Below are 18525 nucleotides of genomic sequence, written 5' to 3'. Positions count from 1 at the left end.
GCAGGGTAAGAGAATCCCACCTCCCCCCATCTGAATATGTGCATTTTGTTGGTAGAAATTGCTCCCATTTACCCTTTAGTTCTTTTGCCTATTTTAGAACAGTGACCTCATTATTGACCCATTCCTGTACCTGCCCCTACCAGCTCCCTTATGCTCTTGAAGGTCTCAGGTCTCTCATCCATTTTTGTGATCATTGGATGCCCTTCTGCAAATGTGGTGTTCAGACTTGGATTAATCAGTGATTTGTAAAGGTTTAGTGTGATGTTCCTTGCTTTTGTGTTGTGTCCCTATTTGATTTTGCCCAGGACCATCATATGCTCTAAATTAGTGGCTGGCATTCTGTTAAAGTCTATTATGAAGCACAAGCTCCAGGATGTGCCATTTCATGGGTTTTTAAAAGTGTTGACACTGAACTGGGAGTTGGCGCAGGATTCTCAAGCTGGAACTGACTCATGAGCAGCTGCAGAGATGGTAGAATAGTATGACAGATGGCCCACTGTCTTTGCCAGATTAATCCAGTTACATATAAATTATGAGCCATTTGTCCCTGAAACTGCTCCATCATCATGACTGATCTGATTGTGACCTCTGTGTTCCTGTCTACTTGTGGGTATGCTGGCGTTGGACTGGCGTAAACACAGTAAAAAGTCTGACAACACCAGGTTTTAGTCCAACTGATTTATTTGATAATAGACTCAAGCTTTCGGGTTAGTCCCTTCGTCAGGTGAAGGGACCTGACGAAGGGACTAACCCGAAAGCTTGTGAGTCTATTATCAAATAAATTGGTTGGACTAAAACCTGGTGTTGTCAGACTTTTTACTGTTTTCCTGTCTACTCCCAGACCCTTTGACAGTGGTGAGATGATATTGTTGCTGAATTAGTAATCCAGAGATCCAGTGTAATGCTCTGGGGTCCTAGGTTCAAATCTCATCATGCAGATAGTGAAATTTTATTTCAATAAAAAAAATCTGGAATCAAAAAGTCTAATATTGAAACCACTGTCAATTGTTGTAAAAACACATGGTTCACTAATGTCCTTTAGGGAAAGAAATCTGCTGTCCTTACTTGGTCTGACCTACACATGACTCCAAAACCACAGCAATGTGGTTGACTCTGAAATGTCCTTGTAAATGGGCAATAAATGCTGGCCCAGCCAGTGATATCCACATCCCATGAATGAATTTTATTCATTTGGAAAAAGGTCCTTTGGCCCATCTTGTCTGCACTGATCAAAAACAAACCACCCAAAAACTAATTATATCCCTCAAGGTGACCAAAACTGTACCCTGGGGTGTTAGACCCACTCCCATGTTTTTTTGTTCCCCTACCTATTAAGGTATGAGAAGGCTGAAACTATTGGTTTTCTAGCTCAAACACAATGTTTATTAGTCACTTTGCAGTCTTAAATGTCTGAACTCCTTCAAATACTGGTGTAGTTGATCCCAGTGAGCTTTCTCAGTAATTACAATGCACTGCCACTTTTTTTTTGTAATGCATATTTTATTTCACAGATTAACATAAGTACAGACTAAAATTCTAATGCCCAATTATAACATTTTAAAAGTGTTTTCTAGCATGAGGGCAGTAAAGTTCTGAAGCTTACATAATAGTAGGGCGCTCTTGTGGGGGCAAGTGATGGTGGTAGTTGGGGGAGGGGGACAGGGAGGGAAGAAGAGGAGAAGAAAAAGTTCAAATTCAAGTCATTGTTACCCAAGAGAGCGGGCTTAAGGACGGAATCTCTCATTTCATTTGGTGCTAATTTTTTTTCTCCTTCCCTCAACTTGAAGTTTGTAGTTGGCCTGGTGGTAGTTCCTCAGGAGGTGAGGGGGAGGGAGGGTCACATAGAATAAACAGTTTGAGCTTTTGTCCCTACTGTTATCACGAGCAAAATGGTGATCAATGGCAGGCTTACGTGCATAGGTGGTTCAAAGGCTGCCATTTACAGTGGGGCCAAGGTGATTGGCCCCTTTAGCATCCAGTATGCAGTCAGAGGATCCCATTGTAATTTGAGTGGAGCTAATTAGATATTGTTAATCTAGACCACATCTGTCTGTCCTGCAATCCCCAGCCTTATTTAAGTCCTTGGGTCCTGTGCACGCAGCAACTGAGTTTTTAATTCCCCCTCCCCTACAAAAACACCAACATAGCTTTTGGTCCCAATTACTCTACAGATAATCTTCCTACGAATGGAATTTGTTTTAAAAATGGTGCTTACTGGAAGGTAGGAGCAGCAGGTTAATGGCAAATAGAAGACCAGCCAGTCATATGCTGCTTCGACAAGGACAGTGAATTTGGCACCCAGCCCAATCTCCATTTGCTACAGTAGGAGCAGAAAATCCTGATCAGGTGAATGGCTGTAAGATTCTAGCCCACCACCAGCACGTCACTGAACATTGTTTTCCTTCTATTGCATACTTCACCTAGTTCACACAGTGGAGAGAAATGTGGGCAGTGTTTAAGAGTACAGGGATGTAATTATGTAACCATGACTGTGTGGGTGTTGGCGGGGGGGGGGGGGCGGTGTGGTGTAGGGGTGGTGTGGTGTAGTGAACTGTAATTTAGTAAGTAATGTTTACAATCAAACTTGTGGCTCTTTTTCCCCAACACAGATCACCTGGGAAAAAAAAATGTAGGTGCTAATTGAAATAGGCATCACCATAAACCTGCTCAGCCCTGCTGGAACAATTTTAAAAGTAGTTTCAAAAGTGCAGTTACAAGAGAAGATTATAATTCATTAACAAAATAGCAATCCAATAATATTGCAAAAAGAAATTAGGATATTAAATGATATTGCTGATGGATTTTTTCTTTGCCAAAGCAGTTTATTGGCGAGCTGGCCCTTTGGCAGGCTGCATGGCATCCAGTGCTGACCCAATATCACACTGCTTGGTCTGCAAGAGCCGAGTCAACCAACCCCCTTCATCGTGGAATCCCATGGAGAGCATCTGAGACAGAGCTTCTATCAGTTGTGGCTCCGCATCTGGAAAAAAGATATTGCCTATTACCTCAGAACTCTAAAATCCAATACCACGACGTAGTTAAGGTAATATAAGAAACATTCATGCAGTAATTACATACATACAAGGCAGAAAGTGTTAGAGTGGTATGGATTATAAATGCCAGTGCAAGTTAGTTGGGCCAAGTGGCCTGTTTGTGCTGTACATCACATTTAGTTTTACTATTATGACCCATTACTTGGCTTTGTATGTTAATGGTGCAAGAAGGCAGATAACCATAATCTACACTGAGGCAATTAAAGATGGGCAATAGATGCTGGGCTGGGAAGGGACTACATAATAAAAATCCAGAAGTGGCAAGAGCACACAAATTGGCCTTTGTTTGCTTTACACAGGCCAACAATGTGGTCCTTAATAAAACCTGCAATTTCCTCATAATAGCTATTTTGTGACTTTTTTTTATAACTAGTTAAAAAGGGGATAAAATGAATATGAAGCCAAGGTAGGTGGATGGAGGCAAGATACACATCAGCCATGGTGACTGGTGTAAGGGATGGATGATTGAATACAAATGGTGGAACAGGATTGAGGGATTGAATGGATTAGTCATTCCAAGTGTATGCCAGGTGAGAGGCAGCCACAGGTGGCAACCAAATTAAATCTTGGCACTATGTTTCAAATACGAGTCTACAATTTAACAAGGACAAGCTCTCTCTCGTCTGACTGCACAGAAAGTCAGGTTCCCAGAAATTGAAGTCCGAAGTTGTATCACAACTCTTAGTTAGAGAGACTAATTAACTCCCATAGAGCAAGACTGAAACCTTCCAGATCTACATAGACAACCATAATTTGCATTTATATATAGAGTGCCTTTACCACAGGACAATGTCCCCTCGGTACTTCACAGGAGTGTAAATTGGTCACAAATTCAACAGCAAGTTAATGGTTAAAAATCCAATGAATCTGATTGCACGAACAAATGCAAAAAAGTGCTACTACAGACAGAAGAAAGATCATCAATCTGAAACATTAACTGCCTCCCTCTCCACAGGTACAGCCAAAACTACTTTCAGCATTTTCTGTTTGACTTCAAGAGATGCCCAAGTTGTTAAAAATCCTTCGCTTACCCTGTGGAAGATGAGGGTATAAAGCTGCTTCTCTCAGTCCAGTGGGTCCCATTTCATAGGAGTTGGAGTCTTGTCGCTGGTTTAAAGATTCCTCATATTCCTGCAAAGAAAGTTGCCGCATTGACTGCAGTTCACCAGTTGATGGATCAACCCCTTTGTCAGACAGATGAGTCCATTCCTCGTCTATATTGTCAACACTCGGTGTCTGTTAAGAAAGGATGCAGCTCATTTTAAAAGAGGGTAACATTGTACAATTAAACCTAATACTTTTCACTCATTTTGAGTGTTGATTTCTAAACGACCATTTGTTATATAAAAACATTAACTAGAGAATGATGCTTCTATAATGGGCCAACATACTGGCTGGTATGGTGCCAATCAGTCCAGGTAGGAGCTAGATCCAGGATGTACTCTGAATTGTGTAGATTTAGTTGACTTCAACATCAGCATTTAGGATCATCAGATATCAGTGTTCTTGAATGGAGGCTAGAACTTCTAACCTTGATAGTTAGTGACCCTCAACTGAATAACAAACAGCTTGCATTTATATTGTTTCATTCATGATCTTGGTACTGAAGCTGTTCACAGAGTACTGTAAACCTCTTTTGTGATGCAATAAACATGGCAGCCAATTTATGCACAGAAAGATCTCACAAACAGCACTGAGATGCGAGTTATTTTGAAATTGATGAGGTTCATTGAGAGCCAAATATTGAACAACACTTCATTTTTCTGGCTGGGCTAGTTTTACCCTTTAGAAAGTCCTTGATTAAAAAGATTAATTTATGTGGTACTTTTCAGAATCTTGAGAGCTCTCTGAAGGTAATTAAGTGCTTATGAAGTGCAGTCACTGTTGGAATGTCTAAATTTTGCATTGTAATTATAGGATTAGAACTGCAAGGCTACAGCAAAGAGTTTTGTGGGGATCATGAGTGATCCCATTAGGATTACTGCATGTCTAAACCAATACTGGACAAATTTCACTTGCAGAATCTGGGAGAAAACCAAGGGGCTGTTCCAAAGCAGGGAGGGGGAGAGGGTGATAAACACACAAGACTTTAAGCTTGGGTTGGGGAAGTGGGGGGGGTAGGTACAATGAGAATCCATATATGTCATTATAAACACAAGCATGTAAAAACAGCCTGCCACAACTCAATGCCACCCCCCCCACTCTAAACTCTGTTACATAAACATTTGTGATGTGGAGATGCTGGTGTTGTTCTGGGGACAACAGTCCAACTGGTTAAGTCTCACAACACCAGGTTAAAGTCCAACCAGTTTATTTGATAGATAAATATTTATCATACGTGGACCTTTATTTTGGGATTAGTTCTTTCTGCAGCACTCAACTGCTGCCATTTGAACTCAGTATTATTTGGGCAGTGGTGGCCATGTTTCTCTTCGCTTCCCACCCTCACGACTTTGGTGCTGTCAGCTCTTGTGACATGCACACGGGTAGTGGTTAGAAACATTGGAATTAGGAAGCAAAACTAGGCAATTCAGCCCATCAAGCTCGTTCCACAGTTATATTACTTAATCTACTAATTCCGAGGACTGGACTAATAATCCCAGCAACAAAAGTTCCAATCCCCATCATGAAAAGTTTAATAATATGGCAATTTAAAAAAGGTTTCAGGAAAAAGTGACCATGAAATGGTTGGATTATTGTTAGAACTCAAGTGGCTCACTAATGACCCTTCATGGAAGGAAACTTGCTGTCCTTGTGATCTGGACTTATATAGAATGATCTTAATATGAAAATTGTTGACTCATTTTCCCCCTAAAGTGATCTAGCAATTCACTTGGTTGTATCAAACCCACTACCAATGACTGCTCACTGCCACACATTCCTCAGTGCAACTCAGGATGGCCAATAGCTTCTGGCCTTGCCAGAAGCACCGAATTCCAAGAATTAATGTTAAAATACTCTTGGCATATAGATTTAGAAGCTTGAGTAGCTGTGGATTAAATGTTCATCAGTACTCTTTAATGAAGCAAAGTTATTTCCTTTACCTTGGAACCCCCATTGTTTGGGGTGAATGCTTCAAAGGAGTTCTGGTTTGTGGCTGACTGATCCATGTCCATCAGCAAAGGCTCACTCTGTTCCTGGCTGGAGCTGGTGGTTGCTGTTCCCTTTTTCTGGTCAGCAGATGATGGATGGGGTTGTGTGTCACTGCCTGCAGAGCCAGGCTGACTCTCCACAGAGCACTCAGTAGCTTTAAAACGCTGGCCTCTGTGCTCCACATCAATGTCCACATCAATACCTGCAACACAATAGAGAACAACTTCTGATTCCCATGTTAAAAAGGACATAAAAACACTACAAAAAAATTTACTGAAATTATGCCAGAACTGAGGTGTTGTATCCATCAGGAAAGACCAGAGAAGGCAGAGAGGTGATGTGATAGAGGTATTTGTGATCTCAAGTATTTTGATAGGATAGGCGTAGACAAGGGGGAATTTTCTGGCCATCACGTCAGTGGGATTCTCTGTTCTCTGCAGTGAGCAGAGGTTTGGCTGAGAGCCAAATTCACTGAGCTTGCTTGCAGTGGCAACAGGGTGTAGATGGCTGGAAATTTCGAGCCAAGATGTTCCAACTTATAAGAACATATAAGAACATAAGAAATAGGAGCAGGAGTAGGCCACCTGGCCCTTCGAGCCTGCCCCGCCATTCAATAAGATCATGGCTGATCTGTCGTGGCTCAGTTCCACATTCCCGCCCTCTCCCCATAACTCTTAATCCCCTCTCTTATCAAAAACCCATCAACTCACGTCTTAAAAATATTTAGCGAGGTAGCCTCCACCACGTCAACGGGCAGAGAATTCCAGAGATTCACCACCCTTTGAGTGAAGAAGTTCTTCCTCAACTCCGTTCTAAACACCGCCCCCCCCCCTCCCCCCTTTACTACAACTAGGGGCCATGAATAAAGACGATAGGGTACATCTACTCTGCCCAAAGGCAGATCTTCCACTCAGTATTTGCTGATGCCTCATCCTGAGCTCTGTCCTTGCCAGTTTCTTGTCTGTAATGGTTTGCTATTGCCTTCCACTCATGGGGCAAGGTGAGGTGGCAGGTTCCAAGTCTACCTCAGCTAGAATGCTAATTGAACTCATGCAGTTGGTGTTATTTAATCAACTGAGCCAAACAACATCCCCCACATAATCCAGGATGTATGAATTTAATGGGATGCAAGTTAAAAACATGAGGATGAAAGGAATAAAATACTATCAATAAATGAAGGATAGGACAAGGCTTATTTGCAGCATGAGCCAGTTAGACTGAATGGACTGTTCTTGTGCTAAAAAACTCTGCTCAGGCATTTTGATGCAAAGTTTCTGTAGACAAACCCCTAGAGTGTCACCTAGAGGGTTGGTGCAACTCTCATGGGCATTTCCCTGCTCTTTCACCAGTGTTTTTTTCTAGGAGAGGAAGAGGTTGTGGCAGACAAGGTCAAAACAATGACACGACTCATCTTCAGGAGTTACCTCTTGGTCTTGTTGTCAGGGATGAATCTTCTGCACTGTAGGGAATCTATAGGATTCATAAGCATCAGGCTGAAGGAGGCCATCAGCCCATCGCATCTGCACCAACTCTCTGAAAGAGTATCTTAACCAGGCCCTCTTCTCTATTCCTGTAATCCCACTTATTTACCATGGCTAGTCCATTAACTGATACAATTTAGCATGGCCAATCATCTAACCTGAACATCTTTGGACTGTGGAAGGAAACTGGAGCACCCAGAGGAAACCCATGCAGACACAAGGGGAATGTCCGTGTGGAGTTTACACAGTAACCCAGGGTTAGAACGAAGGCAAAGAAATAATCAATGATGGGGCACAGGGCTCCCCAAACTGCGAGTTTTTGTTCCTCAAACCAGTAGGATAACTGGTATTGCAGTGGTGCCTGACACAGTGGAAACACACCTTAGAGAAATATACGTGCACCCCTCCCTCCTCATCAGGGAGGTGATGGAGTAAAAGCAGGGTCATGATTCAAGGGTGTAACCACCACAAAATCAACCAGGGTTGTAAACCAAGAAACTGAAGTCATTAGTCATTCCATCTCCAATCAGACCATTGAGGTTGGCCTATTGGAGTATGAGCTCCCTGATTAAGGATCCAATTGATGGGCCAGAGAATCTTTGTCTTGTATTTAATCAGAAGTGTCATTTCCTCTGACACCCCCGGAGGTAGACTGTTAGCGCTCTGTGTACTGCTGTTAAGAGTTGTAAAGAAATAGAATTTGGCAAAGGGAATTCTGCCTTTGCAGACTTAGTATAATGACAAATCTCCAAACTTACCCAGTGGACTAAGCATTGCAGCCACATTTCTTCCCACATTCTTCAGATAGTTCACGTTGACATTTTGGTCCTGTTTCTGGCTTCCAGAAGCTGAGGCTGCAAAAAAAAATGTTGGCATTCAGGAGCAATTCATCACTCTGCAGTTCAACTTAATAGTTTACCCTCCATTTCTATTCATGCACTTACTCCATATTTATTTTCTCCCCCTCATCTACCCTCTTGGAGAAAAAAAAGACATGACAAATCTTTCTAAATGATTCAGTATTCTATTCATGGAAAGAATCTCATGAGGACGGACAAAGTGAATTAATAGGACCATTGCCAGTTAAGTGCTTCTTCCTCTCCCCTTTGGTTCTTTTGCCAATTATCTTAAAGTTTATTTATTTGTCACAAGTAGACTTGCATCAACACTGTAATGAAGTTACTGTGAAAATCCCCTAGTCACCACACTCTGCCACCTATTCGGGTACACCGAGGGAGAATTTAGCACAGCCGATGCACCTAAACAGCATGTCTTTGGAGTGCAGGAGGAAACCAGAGCACCTAGAGGAAACATACACCGACACGGGGAGAACGTGCAGACTCTGCACAGGGAGTCACCCAATCTGAGAATCAAACCCAGGTCCCTGGCACTGAGAGACAGCAAAGCTAACACTGTGCCAACCTATCTTAAATTGGTGTCCTCTGACCCTCTTGCCATTTGAAGCAGTTTCTCCTTGTTCACTATCAACTGTGATCGTCACCTCAATCTTCTCCAGTCTAAGAAGAACAATCCCAGCTTCTGGAGACCCACCATATAACTGACACCCCTTATCTCTGGTAAATCTAGTTGCAGTACTTCCTAGTTTTAAAAAAAAAGTTTTCTGAATCATCAAATCCCTACTGTGTAGAAGGAGGGCATTTGGCCCACTGAGTCTGCACCAATAAAATCCCACCCAGGCTCTATCCCTGTAACCCCATGTATTTACCCTGCTAATCCCCCTGACACTTTAGGTGCAATTTAGTATGGCCAATGCACCTAATCCATATGTCTTTAGAATATCTGCACCTAACTCCACTGTAGCTGGAAAGTGCCTGAAGAAGTTAAGTTACACTGCGTCAAAGTTCTGCACTTTACAATAGCTGATGCAGAAGCACATTAACCAACCTACCTTGCTCAGCTGGGGTCATCTTCGCAGCTGGTGACTGCTGTCTACCAGAGCAAGCTGCTGCCTGAGCAAAGGATTCTTGCTGTGCCATAGCCCAGTGGCACAGCCCTCCATTTCTCTTCTTGTGATGCCACATCCCTCGGGGAAACCGCTGTTGAGAATGAGAAAAAAGTTAAACTGAGCACGTTATTTTGTAAATAAAGAAAATAAGTATAACTCACCTTACCCAATGGGAGATGACTAGTATAAAACCTGCCTTTAGGCTAATTGCAATGCAAGCCAGTTTCAATACTTATAATTGACTGGGAACTGCGGCACATAAATCACTACAATTTCTGAAAGACTAAGAAGAGTTAGTAGTAACTTTCAAAAAGTAAACAAATAAGTACTGCAGGGGGAAATGACTACGGGGCTATGGGACAAATGGTAATTCTTTCAAAAGCTGGAACAGGTGTTGTACTGCAAGATTGCAGGAGTGCCCTTTCCGCAGGATATACTACTTACCTGGGAAGGTGAAACTAGGTCTCAAGTTGATCTAAACTATTATTATTTATCCCTGCAATTTGCCAATTAGAAATATACTTCCAGGTACATTTTTAGTAGAAACTCCTACTGGTTTCATAGATAGACTCTGTCCTCAAAGTGGTCACTTGTGGATATTTCGTCAATCAGTAGCACTGTAAACCCAGAGTGTCAATGTCACCCCAACCAAACGTATTCTTACAGGATCCATGCTGATAATCTCATCAGGGCTATGTAAATTTACCCCTTTGTTAGCCCAGAGACTGCTGTTTACTCCCTTCATCATAAATGTTAAAGCAAAAGGAGACCACTCAGCCCCTCATACCTGTGCCAGCACTTTGAAAGATTCATTCAAATTAGTCCCAATTCCTTGGTCTTCCTCCATTACCCTGCGAATTCCACCCTCCTCATTCAAGTATTTATCCAATTCTTTTTTTTAAAGAATACCATATCTGCTTCCACTACTCTTTCACATCATTCTGAACTGTTGCATAACCAGCTGCATTAACATATTTCTCCATGTTGCCACTGATTGTCAAAAGAATCACCTTAAATATATTTCTTCTGGTTACTGACCACAGGAAGTTTGTCCTTACTTACTCCTATCAAAATCCTCTCATGAACACTTCCATTAAATTTCACCTTAACCCTCACTGCTCCAAGGAGAACAATCCCAATTTTTTGTTTGTTTCTCCCCATAATTGAAGTTTCTCATCCCTGGCACACAAGTAAATCTTTCCTGAACCCTGAAACATTAATCCTAAAGTACAATGTCTAGAATTGGCCACAATACTCCAGCAGTTTACAATACAATATAATACAACCAGTCATTTAAAGATTCAGCACTACTGAGCAAGTTTAAGCTAGGATCAGAGCTTGCGACCTTCCTGTCAGTACGACTCAGTACTTTGATTTACCAGCTAAGGAAATAGGGGGTACAAGCAGCTATAGATTGTGTTGTGAAGAATTGAATAGTAACCAGACTCATGGATCTTAACCAAATCAAAGTTTCCCACCATCTATAAAATAGTCCAGCACAGAGTGCGGTAGTTACTATTTTTGGAAAGAGCCAGATTTGTTAACTAAATGGGCAGTCTCACCTCGAATGGATGGAAGAATTGAGGGGTCTGGAACAGCAGCATCTCGTGTTCCTTGTGGAATCCTTTTCCCTTGCAGGCACCACACAGATCATAGTCAGGACACACAGAGCACTTGTAGCGACTACCAATCACAGGGCCATTGCAGGCATCACAGACAATGTTTGGGTGAATTGGCCCAGTTGCTTTGTCCTGTCCATGTTTGCACTCTTTTTTTTCTAGGATTGCAAAAATTAAGGGAGAGAGAGGAGAGAGCATTAGTCAGCGAGTGACAAGCCTGGTAAATATTCATTTTGAGAACAGACCGGAATAACAATACATTCTGCACCCTCTCCTTTCCTTCTCTCATGTACAATATGCTTTGTCTGTATAGCATGCAAGAAACAATACTTCTCACTGTATCCCAATGTATGTGACAATAATAAATCAATCAGATCAATTAGAAAAAACATAAGCAACAACTTAACGCTTAAAGATCAATCCAAATTAGGAATGAATTAGTAACAGCCAGACTGGACCTTTGAATACTAACTGTTCTGTTAGTAGCCCCAATTATTGGAGGAATTAATCTGTTATCCTTCACAAAACCTAAAATCACTAAGTACAGATAGTGTAATTATCTTGCTGGGCTGGTCTGAATTAATAATCCATCAGTTTGAGGATCTGAATTCAGTTTTAGAACATCTGAAGGTGCAACACTGGTCTCAGTAAACACAAAACCATGAATTTTGTCCTAAAAGCCCAACATGTCCTTTAGAGAAGGAAACCTACCCTTCAAATCTGGTTTCAGCTGGCATAGCAGTGAAACCGGAGCAGGGAGCAGTGCTGAACATTGCAACAAAAGTACATGTCTCCAAGGAGACTGGGAAAAGAGGCACTTGTGATTGGAGGAGCACTGAGCATGGGAACAATAGGACCTGCGACTAGAAGTCATTTGGATTGGATTGGATTTACCCTTCAAACCTCAAACCACTTTTAGCGTTGACCGTCAAACGGACCCAAGATTGTGTGAGCTGGTAGGGGCGGGAAAAATGTAACTCAGTCTCTGGCTGAGTACAGAGAAGAAAACCAGGAAGGTGAATGGCAGCTCACAAGCCAAAACACTGAATGGGAGAGGCAGCTGCTTGCCGTGCAGGTCAGCAATCTGCTGAAAGATATGCTGAGGAAAAACACCCTGGAGTTGCCCCACGAACACAAGAGGTTCTTGGCTGAGCTGCTGATACACAAGAGTAATGACCTGGAAGAGAGAACAAGAGTATCTGAATAGCTGGAAGCTGTTCTCCTGATGGGACAATTGGTCTACCAGGTACCAAGTAACCCACATTTATGCCTCTGCTCCCATCTGCCTGTTGTATAGGTTCCTTACCTCACACTAGCAACTCTGCTTTACAAGTACAAGCCCCCCAAAGGAGTGTATAGAAAAATAGGGGCTGCTGAGTACTTGGAAATTGGATTATACCCAACATGTAGCTACAAAAATAGAAGAAAGGAATAGGGAAGAAAAACAATTCAAAACACAAACTTGAATTCTGTGCGGTATTCTGGCACTGCTTATGTTTGAACAGTTTACAATAATAGCTTTTGTGCCATAGATTCCTGCTCTATATTTATAGATAATGGGAATGAGGCAAGCAGCTCATGGGCTGATTTTAGCATCAAGCAGCAGAAAGTTTTACCTCTGATGTAGACACGGAAAGTTCCCTCCTTAAGAAAGGACAAAGCCATCATCAGCTCATCATCACTGGAGAATGCAATCATATCCCCTTCTTCATCTGAAAAATATATAATGAATAATCAACTAGGATTTCAAAGTTAATGTGCAGGTACAGCAAATATAACATGTTATTAGGAATGTAAATGCTACGTTAGACTTTATAGCAAAGGCAGTGGTGGAGGTGTTTGAAGCAGTGAAGCAAAGAAAACTTGCTGCAATTATATGGGGCTCCAGTGAGAGCACAGGGTGTGCAGTTTTGTCTTCCACACCCACACTACCTTAAAAGAGGTGCAATAACATTCATTAAATTGGTTCCTGGAATGAGAGGATTGTCTCACAAGGACAGATTAAGAGCAGGGTGGGTCTCTACTTTCTGGAATTAAGAACTCATCGAAATACAAAATTCCGAGAGGGTAAAACAAGGTAGATGCAGCGAGGTTGTTTCTAGCTGATTGGGGCACCAAGGGTTATCGTCTCAGGAAAAGGGGTCTGTCATTTACAACTGAACCGAGGAAAACTTCCTTCATTCAGAGGGTCAGATATCTTTGGAATTTATGTTTAAAGATCAATTGCAGGAGTCAGAGGCCAGAATTTAATTCACCATTCACCCATAATCCCTTTGATCTCACCATGCCAGAGACCCAGGTTCGATTCTGGCCTTGGGTCACTGTCTGTGTGGAGTTTGCACATTCTCCCTGTGCCTGCGTGGGTTTCCTTTGGGTCCTCTGGTATCCTTTCACAATCCAAACATGTACCAGGTTAGGTTAATTGGCTATGCTGAGTTGAACCTAGTGTCAGGGGGATTAGCACAGTAAATGTGTGGGGTTACGGGAATAGGCCCAGGGTGGGATCACCGTTAGTATAGGCTAAATGGGTCAAATAGCCTCCTTCTGTACTGTAGGGATTCTATGACTTCCTGGTCTTGGCAAATGATTTTTAAATCTTTCCACGCCCTCATCCCTCCTCGTTCCTCACCTCCTCCAGCTCCAAAACCCTCTTTGGGATATTTGCACTCCTAATTTTGGTCTCTTGAGCATCCCAATTTTAATCACTCCATCACTGGCAGCTATATCTTCAGCTGAAATCCCCTCCCTAAACGTCAAAGCCAACTCCTCAGAGGGTACGAGTAGTTGTTTATTTTGCATACTTAAAAATGTGATATCTACTGGCTTGCAGCCCAGACTGACTGTTGGAAGTTTATATCTGTATCTGGTAAGCCATACTTTGCAAATTGGATAAAGATTACAAGCTGGAGGCAAATTAACTTCATCTAGTAACAAATGTATTCCAATTTTCAAATGTCAAGTTTTGCCTGCATCATACATCGCACTAAGTATTCCCAATTTAGATTAGTTATTGCCATCCACTCACCCTGTTAACAACACAAGAAATAGGAACAGAAGTAGGCCATTTGGCCCCTTGAGCCTGTTCCATCATTCAGTAAGGTCATAGTTAATCTTCTACCCCAATTTACAAATTTGGGTATCAAGAGAATTTTTATGCCACACCTAAACTGGGAAAACCTTGATGCCAAAAGGGTAGCATCATCACCACTCTAGCACTCCCACAGTGCTGTCAGTGCAGCTCAGTAGTGCTAGTGATTCCTACAAATCTGTGTAGGAATTAACTGATTAGAATGGTGTGGTCAAAGCTCACACACTGGGTGGGCAGCATGATTTTAAAAGATTCTGTTTTTAAAAAATGAAATTTTCTTTTCTCATAATTGTAATCAACAAGGGGCATGAATAGCTTTGAGAGAAACTTCAGGAAGTATGTTAAGGCCTTGGAAAAGGTCTGTCAAAATGAGACCAGGGCCTTCAGTTGTGTGGAGAGATTGTTCTTAGAAAGTTCTAAAGTTTACTTAGTCACAAGCAGACTTACATTCATACTGCAATGAAGTTACTGTGAAAATTGGCCACACTCTGGCACCTGTTCGTTCAGTACACTGAGGGGGAATTCAGCATGGACAATTCACCTAACCTGTACATGTCTGTGGGAACAAACTGGAATACCTGGAGGAAACCAACACAGACACAGGGAGAACGTGCAAACTCCACGCAGACAGTGACCCAAGGCAGGAATCAAACCCAGGTCCCTGGGTTTGCAGCAGTGCTAACCACTGTGCCGTGCCAAGGGGAGAAGATCAAAGAGGAAACTTATTGAATGTATTCCAAATTGTGAAAAGTTGAGATAATTGCTCACTACTTGCTCTATTTCCTGTGTCAAATAGATCAATAACCAGAAGTCAAATATATAAAATAACTGGCAGGGAGGAAAAGAGGAGAAATCATCTCACATAAACAACTGTTATGGACTGTCTGAAAGGATGGGGGAAATCAGAATCCACGTGAACTTTCAAAAGGCAATTGAACATATACTTGAAGAGGACTGATTGACCGAATATGGGAGGACAGTAGCAATATGGTCTAAAGCGGTCAGCTTTTCAAAGAGCCAGGACAGGCCAGCCATAATTGCAGCTTCTGTGTTGTATGATTATCTGATTGTGCAAACAGTAAATAAAGCAAAGCCACATTACACCACTTGTGTTTCTTCTGGTAGAGGGAATTTAGAACAAGGCACAGTGGTTAGCAGCGCCAGGGAATCGGGTTCGATTCCTGGCTTGGATCACTGTTTGTGTGGAGTCTGCACAGGTTTCTTCCAAGTGCTCCAGTTTCCTCCCACTGACTGAAAGATGTGTAGGTTAAGTGCATTGGCCATGCTAAATTCTCCTTCAGCGTACCCAAACTGGCACCAGAGTGTGGCAACTAGAGGATTTTTATAGTAATTTCATTGCAGTAAGCCTACTTGTGACACTAATCTTTAAAAAGTTTTTTTTAATCTCAATCCTTAAAGTTTCAAAGCCAGTGTTCAGAATGGACTGGGCAAACCCAAATCCATTCCTTGCTTGCTCCAAAAACCAAATTCAAAATCCAATTCAGGTCCCCACAAGACAGACAAACAAGTTCCAAACTTACAAGATAAGGCATTGCATTCTATTTTTGGCTTGATCGCAGCCAAAAGGCTGAGAAGCAAATAACTTTTAAAACTGGAGATAGTTGCTTGGTAGTTCAGAACAAAGGATGCCAAGTTTCATAGGAAACAATCATTTTGACTGCATTATGTGGTGCTGAGTGGTTGGCAAGTCAGTTCTGATTAGGCCAGATGTTGCCTTGGTAAATACAGCAGGGAGCCATTGACCCTGTGCTTTTAATCAAGGTGCAATTTTTGGCCATATTCCTTTTGCAGTGGTTAGGTCCCTCCATATGAATATATGTGGCTTCCAGTAAGCGTTACGTGACCCACATTGCGAGCCTGATTAAATGATCTTAAATTGGTTGTAGTTTAATTCAATACGCATGGGATTGTTCACCACTACAGCCCAATCGCAGGATCATGTTAAACATTATATCTGGGTTTTTTTTTGCAAGCAAAATGAAGACTGTACACAGCCAACTTGTTAACGTTTCAGATCTGTGACTAAGAAACAAGATATCTTCTCGTCTGAATTTCAAATTTCCAATATCTACAGTGTTTTATTTTTGAACTAGTGGAAATGTAGTCCCAATTGTTCTGAAACAAATCAAGCGCACAAGACTCTCTCTTGGGAAAAAAAAATCAATGATGAAAACGTCAGCAACTGTGGACAGATTGGTTTTCTGCAGATAACTGGAGCAGGGATGGACAGAAAGCGATTGTTTGTGTGTGGCGAAATCTGTTCACAGGATTTCCGCATTTTGTCGAGCTTGGCCGGCAGGGGCGCTCAGAAAGCTCGGGGGTGGGGGGGGGAAGGTTTGTTTTGTTTTTATTTTAAATCCTCCCCTTCCAGCGGTGACAGATTGGGGAGAAAGAAAACTTGTTGTTGACGCCATCCCAATCCAGCCAGCAATCTCTCGGTTCAAACCCACTCCAGTTGGAGCTGAAACACTGGCTCGACTGTGGATCAGGGAAAGGCTTTGAAGGAGGGGACAGGGGGGAGTGGGGGTTGGAAAGAGAGGTGGCAGTGCCAGCCACATTCTGGCAACAACCATTCGCCACAGAAATGTGCCACTTTTTTTTTAAACGTTTACAAAATTTAGTTAAATAAATACTTAAGAGTTTGGAGGCGAAAAAGAAAACCTCAAATGTCAACAAAAACACAGACACACGATCCCGGGAAATGGAGGCTGGCCTCAGACATTTGTTACAAATCCCGGAGTGGGAGGCAGTCATGAACACCTTACCTTTGTAATACATCTGGAAATTCTCGGATCGCAGCGACTGGAAGACACTGGCCACCTTCTTGTACAGATACTCGAAGCTGGTGGAGACGCCGTGGTCGACGGTGAAGCGGCGGATCTCCCGGTTCGTCTCCTCTTTGCCCAGCAAGTAAACCTTCACGTTGAAAGCCATGACTCGGAGTGGACGGCTCTGATCTGCCTGCCGCTCGATACTTTGGTAGCGGGAAGTGAATTCGCTACTTTGTGGCGGAAAGTTCCGTCGGCGTCAGTGGCGCAGCAAGAAATTGATCCTCAAGCTGTCGGGAGTTTGCTCTGGTTCGCTGTTCCAGGCGGAGTGCGGTCAGAGTGAGCCGGAGGGGTTGCCGGTTTTATATACACACCTTCTCCCCGCCCACCTCTCCGTGCCCTGGGGCCGGCTGTTACTCAGCACAAAGATGATCTTTCTTTTCCGTGTGTATCCTCCTGGTTCTGTTGCGCTGAGGTTCCGTCTCTCTATACTCGCACTGAAAAAAGGAGGGGGGGACTCCGAGCACCGACGGGGAATTGGCGCAGCACCGCCTTCACAACAAGACTTCGCCTTTCCTCCAGGCCATTCCGTCACCAGGGTGATCAACCCGGGCACAATAACATTTATCTCCAAACCATGTTTCCGAGTGGTTACATTTAGCTTACTTTCCAGAATGTAATTCTGGAAAAAATATTAAAGGAGAATTGATAGAGTGGACAGAATTAAATTGTTTCCCTTACCATTTGAAAATTACAGCTCAGAAACAGGCCTTTTGGCCCTTCTTGTCAGTGCTGAACCATTTTTTGCTGAGTCCCACTGACCTGCACTTGAACCATATCCCTCCACACCCCTCTCATCCATGAATCCGTCCAAGTTTTTCTTAAATGTTAAACTGGTGGAGAATTCTAGAGTCCTCGCAAGCTATCAAACAAATCAGTTGGACTTAAACCTGGTGTTGTCAGACTTCTTACTGTGTTTATCCCAGTCCAATGCCTGCATCTCTAAATCAGGAGAATTCTAGAATCAGGGGACATAGATTAACCATAAGTGGCAGTAGGTGTAGAAGCGACATGAAGAACAACTTTTTTTTTAAACAAGTGGGTGCTGGGTGTCTGGAATTTGCTGCCCGAGTTGGTGGTGAAGGCAGAGACCCCCAAACTCTTTTAAAAAGTACCTGGGCCTGCACTGTCAGTGCTGTAAGATGTGGAGATGCCGGCATTAGACTGAGGTAAACACAGTAAGAAGTCTCAACACACCAAGATAACACAACACAACATCAGGTGACGAAGGGGCAGTGCTCCTAAAGCTAGTGGCGTTTGCAACCAAATAAACCTGTTGGACTTTAACCTGGTGTTGTGAGACTTCTTACAATGCTGTAAGATACAGGGCTCTGGGCCAGGTGCAAGAAGGTGGGATTAGAAAGGGTACCTGGATG

General features: G+C 42.7%; 1 protein-coding gene across 2 annotated transcripts; it reads right to left on the bottom strand.

Moving 5' to 3' along the window:
* Positions 1-1463: 1463 nt before the first annotated feature.
* sqstm1 (sequestosome 1) lies at positions 1464-17566 on the bottom strand. 2 transcript variants are annotated; one of them, XM_080201279.1, is made up of 8 exons: positions 17087-17566; positions 12829-12924; positions 11156-11370; positions 9537-9687; positions 8386-8481; positions 6098-6348; positions 4085-4289; positions 1464-2980 (listed from the first exon to the last, which is right to left on the bottom strand). In XM_080201279.1, exons 1-8 carry the CDS (start codon positions 17253-17255, stop codon positions 2823-2825), a joined length of 1341 nt encoding a protein of 446 aa, XP_080057405.1. In that variant the 5' UTR covers positions 17256-17566; the 3' UTR covers positions 1464-2822. The 2 variants fall into 2 exon arrangements, with proteins under 2 accessions (XP_080057405.1, XP_080057406.1); XM_080201280.1 differs by having other exon boundaries at positions 9537-9684; positions 17087-17564.
* Between the last annotated feature and the right edge of the window lie 959 nt (positions 17567-18525).

Source organism: Carcharhinus amblyrhynchos, chromosome 13 (assembly GCF_965287045.1).
Source record: "Carcharhinus amblyrhynchos chromosome 13, sCarAmb.v2.hapA, whole genome shotgun sequence".
In the NCBI taxonomy this organism is placed as follows: domain Eukaryota; kingdom Metazoa; phylum Chordata; class Chondrichthyes; order Carcharhiniformes; family Carcharhinidae; genus Carcharhinus; species Carcharhinus amblyrhynchos.
The sequence above is the reverse complement of the archived record's forward strand: the minus strand, read 5'-3'. Positions and strand labels throughout refer to the sequence as shown.